Below are 11,293 nucleotides of genomic sequence, written 5' to 3'. Positions count from 1 at the left end.
CCATGTAACACAGTGGTAAAAATGCCCCTGTGCCAACTTTTCTGCAATGTGTTGCTGCCATTAAATTTCAAGTTAATTATTATTTGCACACAAAAAAATGAGTTTCTCAGTTCGAACATTAAATATCTTGTCTTTGCAGTCTATTCAATTGAATATAAGTTGAAAAGGATTGCTAATCATTGTATTCTGTTTTATTTACGAATTACACAACGTGCCAGCTTCACTGGTTTTGGGTTTTGTAATAAGAAACACATGATTAATTCAGTTAGTAATGCTTTAATCAATGCCTAACAGTGTGTACTTCTTATAAAGTGTTACCAGAAAAGACTTTAGTTATTAAAACACAAACGAACCTTCATAAAAGTGCGTCCACCTACGCTATATTGACGGCAGGTTGTGACAGTTTGAAAGTAGCGGCAGTTCCTCAGTACATCCAAAAGATGGCGGTAAAGATGTATAATAGCCACAACCTACCATGCGGCACCAAAGGCGAAGAAGAGACAGGCGCCATCCAATGAGCAAATGACTGCAAATACATGGCTGTGGAACGAAACTGAAACAGCGTCGAATGCAGAGCTTGGGCTGCCACTGTTGTCCATAGCAGAGGAGTGTAGTTTAAACACTGCACGTCATCTTCCCACGCAGCCGGTGACGCTCGAGCGGCTCGTCTTGTAACGTGGCCTCGTTACACCGTAACGTGTTTTTCTCGTGACAGGTTTCTTTCCTTCATTTCCTTTCCGAGCGGTAGCTGCCATGTCTGAATATTTCACTTTGTCAGAGTGCGACGTTATTGGTTTCGATTTAGACCATACGCTTTGCCGGTATCATCTGAAGGAGACCTCCAAGGTGAGTATGACGCTAGTTCCACTACACTGAACACCGGCTTCTAAATAGTTCATTGTCAACTGTACTTTGCATGATGTATTATGTTTAAGTTCAGTTTCTGTTTATTTCGAACATGCATACGATACAACGTGATGCATCACATAATTCCAGTTGTTTCATTATAGCACGTCCGAAAAGGAGTAGGAAGAAGCAGAGCGTATTTAACCCTACCCCTTTTCTTACCATAGCAATGTTATCCCATTTCCTTGTTCTCTGTAACAGAGCAGTGAACACATACATAATAAATAAATCATATACCATAGTAAGCATACAAATATTAAATACATAAATAATCTGTCTCAATAATAAAAAAATAAGGGTTCAAGGTGTTCATCATAATTCTTGTTCTGTGTACTTTGTGAACACTTGCTGTTTGAACAGTCTCTTAAACTGACTCGTATTGGTGCTTTGTTTCATTTCTTTGGTTAATCCATTCCATAATTTAATTCCACATACTGATTGTTATGCCCATTTGATTGTAGACTCTTAACTGACACCTTGTGGCGATAGGAAAATACTACGCGTCATTAGTTTGGGCACTTCCGGGTTGACGATGTCAGTTCTATTCATGAGACAATTGAGAAGTAGACAAGTTGTGTTAGCTCTTACAAGCCTTGGAAAAGATAACTCTGTAGGTAAACTGTTTAACTTGTTTATGTAACTCAATATTAAGGTGGAAAGTGGTTACATTTGATAGTAAGATGTTTATTAAAAAACGATTTTTGTGCACTGTTTCAATGGATGTTTTGAGGACTTAAAATGGCTGCCAGTCGTATATTTCCACCATCGAAATAGTTTCAACACTCAGCAGTATTTGTTTGATGATAATGCTGTATATTTGTGTAAAGCTAATATATACATATTGTGTATTACATTTCAGTATGTTAATTGAATCACATAGCTTATACATTTGTCATTGTGTGTATTTTAGTTTTACAAAAAATAACAGTCCAGTGCAAGACAAAAGTAAAGATAGGAAAAGACAAAGCAAGATCAAGAACAGTAAAGAGCCTAAATGGATTAATCTGCTTTGGAACTTTAGTAGACGTCTTGGATTGTTTGTTAGCTGTCTGCCAAGCTGTATAACCTCAACACGTATAGTGAGGGCAGAACACTGATATACTAAAGGTTGTAAGTGTTGTACGTGCGTACACATGTTTTAAATTAGATTTTACTCTAAGGTTATATTTCTCCTCTTTTGTTGAGAAGAATTGTTGTACATTCTTGGGTAGCAGGTTATAGTTTGCTTTGTACATCATTTTAGCTGTTTGTAAATGCACCAAATCGTTGATTTTCAATAATTGTGATTTAATAAATAAAGGGTTTGTATGTTCTCTATATCCAACATTATGTATTATTCTAATTGATCTTTTTTGTGACACAGTTAGTGAATGAAGCGCACATTTGTAGTTGTTTCCCCATATTTCTACACAATAACTCAGATATGGTAACACTAGTGGGAATATGAAGTCTGTTATGATATAGAACATGGCCCATGAAAATAAATGTATACCTTAATGTTCATCTCTTCAAACCTAAATGAATACATTTCATATTACACTAATGCCTTTAATAACAACATAAATGGAATAACAGATTGGCCTGCCTCGGTGTCTAAAACAGTGTATAATTAATAATAGTTAGTCCTAAACAAAAGGCAGCATTTCTTAACTAGATTCGATTTGTTTTATCCAACAAGCTGTAGTGAGGTGAAGTGAATTATATTTATATAGCGCTTTTTCTCTAGTGACTCAAAGCGCTTTACATAGTAAAACCCAATCTCTAAGTTACATTTAAACCAGTGTGGGTGGCACTGGGAGCAGGTGGGTAAAGTGTCTTGCCCAAGGACACAACGGCAGTGACTAGGATGGCGGAAGCGGGGATCGAACCTGTAACCCTCAAGTTGCTGGCACGGCCACTCTACCAAGCTCATACCAGCTATACCATACCAGGCGGTATAGCTCACGAGCTATACCGCCGTGAAATCATAACTGCATTTTTAAAAAAATGTTTGCCTATCATTCACAATCCTTATTTAAGACAAGAACACATATGTTTTTTATACACTGAACACCGAGATCTAAATAGTTAATTGTCAGCTGTACTTTGCATGGTTATAGTTTGTTGCTGTTATGATACAGAACATGGCCAAAGGAATCGGATGAAAATGAATGCATACCTTCATTTTCACCACTTCAAACCTCAATGAATACGTTTCATATTACAGTGGTGCCCTTAATGACAACATAAATGGAATAACAGACGACATAGGGAATTTGCAAACAGCTAAAATTATACACAAAGCAAACTATAATCTGCTACCCAAGATTATACAACAATTCTTCTCAACAAAAGAGGAGAAATATAATCCTACAGAAAAATGTAATATAAAACATTTGTACGCGCGTACAACACTTGAGACCTTCATTATATCAGTATGTGGAATTAAATTATGGAATGGATTAAGCAAATAAATCAAACAATGTACTAATATGATCCACTTCAAGAAACCCTTTTAACTTAGTGTTTACAAAATACAAAGAAGAAGAACCATGATAAACATTCTGAATTTATTTCATCTATCCATCTATCCTTGCTTTACTAATTATTATTTAATTATTTATTAATTTTTATTGTTATTACTTATGGAGTATATTGTAAATAAATTGAGAACAGGAAGTGAACAAAAGTTTTAGCTATGTAAAGGAAAAGAGGTAGAGTTAAATAAACTCTGCTTCTTCCTACTCCTTTTCAAACACGTTGAATAGAGAAACTGGAAATTGTGATGTATCATGTTGTATGCATGCATGTTCGAAATAAACTCAAACTCAAATCAACTCAGATTGGCCTGTCTCGGTGTCTAAAATAGTGCATCATTAATAATAGTTAGTCCTAAACAAAAGGCCGCATTCCTTAACTAGATTAGATATGTTTTATCCAACAAGCTGTAGTGAAATTATAACTGCACTTTTTTTTTAAATGTTTGCCTATCATTCACAATCCTTATTTAAGACAAGAACACATGTTTTTGAATTTATTCTCATTTGTAATTTACAATGGAGCCTATGAGAGTCACGCTATTCTGCCTATAAAGTGTTCTAAAAACGCCCAAACACTTCCGTCAACGTTGTGTATACACACTGTAAGTATATACGTACAGTACAGGCCAAAAGTTTGGAGACACCTTCTCCTCAGGCAATGGGTGTTCTTTATTTTCATGACTATTTACAATGTGGATTGTCACTGAAGGCATCAAAACTATGAATGACCACGTGGAGTTATGTACTCAGCAAAAAAAGGTGAAATAACTGAAAACATGTTTTATATTCTAGTTTCTTCAAAATAGCCACCCTTGGTAATCAAAAAGGTTAACCAACGAACGAGATTTCTCTACAGAATTTCCTCTCTGGTCAACAAAAGCACCTTGAGGATTCTGGCGGGAACTCTCGTTCAACCCTTTTTCGATTATGCATGCACCTCCTGGTACCCTAGCACCTCCAAAACCCTCAAATCTAAACTCCAAACATCTCAGAACAAGCTAGTCAGGTTACTTCTAGACCTCCACCCCAGATCCCACCTCACTCCTACCCACTTCTCTAAAGTGGGCTGGCTCAAGGTGGAGGACAGAGTTAAACAACTTGCACTGAGCCTAGTCTATAAAATCCGCTACACCTCCCTGATACCGAAGTACATGTCAAACTACTTCCTTAACGTAAATGACCGCCATAACCACAACACCAGGGGGTGCTCCACTAACCACGTTAAACCCAGATTCCGAACTAACAAAGGTCTTAACTCATTCTCTTTCTATGCCACATCAATGTGGAATGCGCTCCCAACAGGTATAAAAGAAAGGGCATCTCTATCCTCCTTCAAAACCGCAATAAAAGTTCACCTCCAGGCAGCTACAACCCTAAACTAACACCCTCCCCGGATTGCTAATAATCAAATGTAAACAATCAAATGCAGATACTTTTTCTTTTTCTTATGCCTTCTGATCTCTCTCTCTCTCTCTCTCTCTCTCTCTATGTCCACTACTTGATGTCCATATCCCCCCCTCCACACCCCTGATTGTAAATAATGTAAATAATTCAATGTGATTATCTTGTGTGATGACTGTATTATGATGATAGTATATATGATAGTATATATCTGTATCATGAATCAATTTAAGTGGACCCCGACTTAAACAAGTTGAAAAACTTATTCGGGTGTTACCATTTAGTGGTCAATTGTACGGAATATGTACTTCACTGTGCAACCTACTAATAAAAGTCTCAATCAATCAATCAATCGCTCTGATTACTGCTTTGTACACTCTTAGCATTCTCTCGATGAGCGCCAAGCACACCTGTGAAGTGAAAACCATTTCAACTGACTACCTCTTGAAGCTCATCGAGAGAATGCCAAGAGTGTGCAAAAACTAATCAGAGCAAAGAATCAGAGAAACTACAATACAAAACATGTTTTCAGTTATTTCACCTTTTTGTGTTAAGTCCATAACTCCACATGTGTTCATTCATAGTTTTGATGCCTTCAGTGACAATCTACAATGTAAATAGTCATGAAAATAAAGAAACCACATTGAATGAGGAGAAGGTGTGTCCAAATGTTTGGCCTGTACTGTATGTAATGTAGTAACAGGCACATTCATAGTAATGATAAATGATAAATGGGTTATACTTGTATAGCGCTTTTCTACCTTCAAGGTACTCAAAGCGCTTCGACAGTATTTCCACATTTACCCATTCACACACACATTCACACACTGATGGCGGGAGCTGCCATGCAAGGCGCTAACCAGCAGCCATCAGAGGCAAAGGGTGAAGTGTCTTGCGCAAGGACACAACGGACGTGACTAGGAAGATAGAAGGTGGGAATTGAACCCCAGTAACCAGCAACACTCCGATTGCTGGCACAGCCACTCTATCAACTTCGCCACGCTGTCCATGTACTATCTATGTATATTGGTCATATGAAATACAAGGTGTCACATTAATCTCAGAAACGCATCACAACGTTGGCTTTTTCCTTCGACAGCATCACCGTTTACTCACTGCAGACTTTGTAAGAGAGACAACAAAAATAACTAGATGAGGAAATTCCTGAAGGAATTGCGTGGGAATGCTCCAATGCTGAAGTTGAACTTCAAAATGACTAATTGTTGAAGTAGAGCACACAATTCCTGAACAGACTGAATATTTTGAAGTTGGAACGGTTTGAATCGGATGAAAAATGTGGGAATTGTGGAACCTTGAAGAATGTCCCATTCATTTCAATGGGAATTTAATGGAAATTTGGGAATTTCGGGAAAAACTGGAAATGAATAAGTTGAAATGGTTGGTGTTGGAATTTTTCAAATCGGTCGAGAAATGTTGAAGTAGTAACATTTTGAATTGAGAAATGGTATTAAGGAATTTCGGGAAAACGGGGAATTTTTCCAGTTCGAAAAACAACTTTGTTTTTTGTCCTGATTAAGAGGAATGTTTGGACGGTGGAACGGTTGAAGTGGGTTGAAAAATGTGGAAGGAGTAGTCCCCAGAAAAAAGGGTCAAAAAAGGGTTTGAAAAAACAGGAATTCAGGGAATTCCTGGAATTTTTTTTAACTTGGAAAAATTATAGTTTGAATGTCCAGCATGAGTGGAATATGTCGAAGGTGCAATGGTTTGAAAAATGTGGAAATGGTGAAAAATAGCCAATTCATTTTGAATGGGAAAAATGTCCCGGAAAACCTGTAATTCTGGGAAATCTGGGAATTCTCGAATAGGCTGAACAGTTTGAAGTTGGAACGGTTTGAATCGGTGAATGTGGAAGGTAGAGCGCGCCAAAAGAAGACGTTTAATAAGTAGATTAATTTTGGTGTAGAAAAACCATAGGTGTGAATGCTTTGGAGCATTCACACAATAAAACATCACCTACTGTACAATGTCTGCTTTCACTAGGAGGCCGACTATTAAGATGTTCATATATTCCCGTTTAGATAAAGAACGACTCATAAAAAAAGACAAAAAGGGGATGGAACGAAGCATAATTTCTGGTCTTTTTTGCCATTTCAGGTTTTAAGTTGGCTGTCAAAGTGTACCAACTTCTCAGTTTATGTCCACAACCTTTTTACTATCCAAGTGAGAGGCATGATTTATAATATAGAATAAACTAACAAGCTGCAAGGTGAGAAAGCAGTTCCCCAGTTGATGTCAATATAGTATCTTAGGGAAGTTGCCTCTCTGATCAATGCGCCGCTAAATGTAGGTCCTTAACGTTAGCGCTTATAATAACAATATCGCTAATACTTGGTTAAAATTCAGGTCACAAAATGTAAATGGGGTATTGTTGGCACTTTTTGGATGGTTATTTGTTTGATTTTACAGGAAAAGACGCAATAGACTCAATGACGTCATAGCTCCCATTGGCTCTATTGCAAGCAGACTTTTATTTGAGTTAGAATGCATAAAAAAACACACACAAACGTGTTCTTGTCTCGCATAAGGATTGTAAATTATAGGCAAAATTCCCCAAAAAAGTGCAGATCCCCGTTAACTTATGACTGCAAATGTATTTACATATTTGAGATTGTGTGTATTAATATCTAATCACTGCATAAATGAGCAAATGTATTATTGCGATTTCATTAAAATCGTATTTGTTTTTGTATGCCAGCCATATTTTTAATACATCTGCCTAAAGTATCACTAGCAATGTGATAATTTCTCTCTTTTTTTTCTTTTTCTTTTTTTTACAGCTGATCTATGAGAGCTTTGCCAGGTATCTGGTGGAACATAAAGGTTATGATGAGGACCTTTTGAACCTAACACCTGCTACGTGGGATTTTTGGTAAATCAAATGCATTGTTATTTTCATTGACTAACAATTTTCCTTTTAGTTACTGTAAACAACCTGTTTTTCCCCTGACAAAAATAAACACATGAAACGAAATGCACGTTGACTAAGAAAATACAAAATTAACTGAGATTTTTGTCGATGAATTAAAAACGAGACAAAAATGTCGACAGAAACCAAATTCAATAATATTTAATTTTGTCTTGTAGATGGGTGGCACAAGTTGGGAATATATCCAATCACAGCTCTTTAACAGCGTACATATGAAAGAGGGACCGGCAGTTAGTTACGAAGAAGAGCTAATTAGATGCTTTTCCTTTTAAAATGAGGATGTTGATTTCTCACTGCGAAAAGAACAATGTGTGGATTTAACATGTTCCACATCATAATATGTGTACACCTGGGAGAAAGTGAAGAGGACACATTTTATTTTTGACGCTATGATGACATCAGCATGCGAGTCATTGTGATAACTAAACAACTTTAAGTTAAAGGCCTACTGAAACCCACTACTACCGACCACGCAGTCTGATAGTTTATATATCAATGATGAAATCTTAACATTGAAACACATGCCAATACGGCCGGGTTAACTTATAAAGTGCAATTTTAAAATTCCCGCCACACTTCCGGTTGAAAATCTCCTTTGGATATGATTTATGCGCGTGACGTCATAAAATGCACGGAAGTGTTTGGGCCCTATTGGACACAATACACAAAGCTCTGTTTTCTTCGACAAAATTCCACAGTATTCTGGACATCTGTGTTGGTGAATCTTTTGCAATTTGTTTAATGAACAATGGAGGCTGCAAAGAAGAACGTTGTAGGTGGGATCGATCGATGTCTTAGCGGCTAAGTACAATACTTACAGCAACACAACAAGGACTACTTACCCTGATAGAAGACGCCTAGCTGATGCTTGCCGCCAAACCCACGGATGAAGTCCTTCGTCGCGCCGTTGATCGCTGGAACGCAGGTGAGCACGGCTGTTGATGGGAAGATGAGGGCTGGCTGGCGTAGGTGGAGCGCTAATGTTTTATCATAGTTCTGTGAGTTCCGGCTGCTAAGTTGCTAAATTAGCCTTAGCGTCGTTAGCAACAGCATTGTTAAGCCTTACCAGGCTGATAATTTTTAACCGTGTAGTTACATGTACATGGTTTAATAGTATTTTTGCTCTTCTGTCTATCCTTCCAGTCAGGGGTTTATTTATTTTGTTTCTATCTTCATTTGAGAACGATGCTAGCACGTTAGCTCAGTAGCTAAGTGTGTCACCGATGTATTGTCTTGGAGATAAAAGTCACTTTAAATGTCCATTTCGCGTGCTCGACTCTCATTTTCAAGAGGATATAGTATCCGAGGTGGTTTAAAATACAAATCCGTGATACACAATAGAAAAAGGAGAGAGTACATAGTTCTGTGAGTTCCGGTTGCTAAGTTGCTAAATTAGCCTTAGTGTCGTTAGCAACAGCATTGTTAAGCCTTACCAGGCTGAGAATTTTTAACCGTGTAGTTACATCTACATGGTTTAATAGTATTTTTGCTATTCTGTCTATCCTTCCAGTCAGGGGTTTATTTATTTTGTTTCTATCTTCATTTGAGAACGATGCTAGCACGTTAGCTCAGTAGCTAAGTGTGTCACCGATGTATTGTCTTGGAGATAAAAGACACTTTAAATGTCCATTTCGCGTGCTGGACTCTCATTTTCAAGAGGATATAGTATCCGAGGTGGTTTAAAATACAAATCCGTGATACACAATAGAAAAAGGAGAGAGTACATAGTTCTGTGAGTTCCGGTTGCTAAGTTGCTAAATTAGCCTTAGTGTTGTTAGCAACAGCATTGTTAAGCCTTACCAGGCTGATAATTTTTAACCGTGTAGTTACATGTACATGGTTTAATAGTATTTTTGCTCTTCTGTCTATCCTTCCAGTCAGGGGTTTATTTATTTTGTTTCTATCTTCATTTGAGAACGATGCTAGCACGTTAGCTCAGTAGCTAAGTGTGTCACCGATGTATTGTCTTGGATATAAAAGTCACTTTAAATGTCCATTTCACGTGCTCGACTCTTATTTTCAAGAGGATATAGTATCCGAGGTGGTTTAAAATACAAATCTGTGATCTACAATAGAAAAAGGAGAGAGTGTGGAATCCAATGAGCCAGCTTGTACCTAAGTTACGGTCAGAGCGAAAAAAGATACGTCCATCACTGCCTCTCAAGTCCTTCACTGTAACGTTCCTCATCTACGAATCTTTCATCCTCGCTCAAATTAATGGGGTAATCGTCACTTTCTCGGTCCGAATCTCTCTCGCTCCATTGTAAACAATGGGGAATTGTGAGGAATACTAGCTCCTGTGACGTCACAATACTTCCGGTACAGGCAAGGCTTTTTTTTATCAGCGAGCAAAAGTTGCGAACTTTATCGTCGGTTTTCTCTACTAATTTCTTTCAGCAAAAATATGGCAATATCGCGAAATGATCAAGTATGACACATAGAATGGATCTGCTATTCCTGTTTAAATAAAAAAAAATCATTTCAGTAGGCCTTTAAAGCTATGTGTATTTGCTGCTTTTGGTTCTCATGTGTTCATCAAAAAATTATAATGAAGGCATGCATGGTAACTCTGATTCACAACACGCAGAGACGTAGCATAAAAAAAATAGAAAAAGTGCCTGAAAGATATTTATTCGCGTTGAACATCAGATGCATAATACATCATTCCTGACGATACGATCATGCCACTTTTTGTGTTTAACAAATATTTTGCAGACAGTCTAAATAAAGGTGCTTTCAAATAAACTTTAAATAAGCCCCTTTTGACTACGTCTCCACTCCCACAGCCATGTTTTAGTTTTTAAAGCTTCCTTATCAAAGTCTACAAACAATTATCAATAAGAACTATACGCTACTTTTTATTAGAAATGGCTACAGCGGAGGGTTTGAGCAAGCATGTGCATGTACGAGCCATTCTGCCCTGCAACAAGAGGATTAAGGGGGAAAAAAAACAATAGAACACTGAGTGCATTGTACTTGCCAGTAGCTGGTGAATCATCCATTCATACGTCGTTAAAATACTTTGTCACATTTTGTGTGTTTCCTTTCAGTTGGACCTGTTAATGCAAGCAATCCACCAGACAGGCAGATTATTATGATTTGTCTTGGTGTTAATAATTACACAATAACTTGCATTGATAATTGCTCCCGAAATAAATCCATCCAAAGTTGATCAAACTAGAGTAAAATGTTCGCCTATCTGTAAAGCATTTTTGAAATAGACTCAAACCATAACCAAATGGACTGTGATTGTGGAAGTGATTGAAGCGTAAACGTCACTGATCACAAAACTTGCCATCCAAACAATACCCTGTTTTTTGACAAGAACATACAGCCATGGAAGCACATTTAATCGACCAGTAAAATTAGATTCAAAAGCACTGCCGTCAGAGCTTAGCCAACAAAAACAATTCAAGCTACTGAGTGTGAACTAGCTGACATCACACGTCACTAGGCAACAGGCACCACCTTTTAAAAGGCACACACACACACACTGCTCATATATGGCACTTAATGCATT

At 37.5% G+C, this 11,293-nt stretch overlaps 1 protein-coding gene across 2 annotated transcripts in view; it reads left to right on the top strand.

Annotated features, from left to right (window-relative positions):
- Positions 1-474: 474 nt before the first annotated feature.
- Positions 475-11,293, top strand: part of nt5dc1 (5'-nucleotidase domain containing 1) — a 78,025-nt gene continuing 67,206 nt past the window's right edge. For both annotated transcript variants that reach the window (XM_062043468.1, XM_062043467.1), the window contains exons 1-2: positions 475-846; positions 7,625-7,716. In XM_062043468.1, coding sequence (XP_061899452.1) covers positions 754-846; positions 7,625-7,716 — 185 coding nt within the window. In that variant the 5' untranslated portion in view covers positions 475-753. The remainder of the gene's footprint in view (positions 847-7,624; positions 7,717-11,293) is intronic.

The sequence above is a fragment of the Entelurus aequoreus genome, linkage group LG04, assembly GCF_033978785.1.
Source record: "Entelurus aequoreus isolate RoL-2023_Sb linkage group LG04, RoL_Eaeq_v1.1, whole genome shotgun sequence".
NCBI classification, from domain to species: Eukaryota; Metazoa; Chordata; class Actinopteri; order Syngnathiformes; family Syngnathidae; genus Entelurus; species Entelurus aequoreus.
This window is presented reverse-complemented; position numbering and strand designations above follow the sequence as displayed.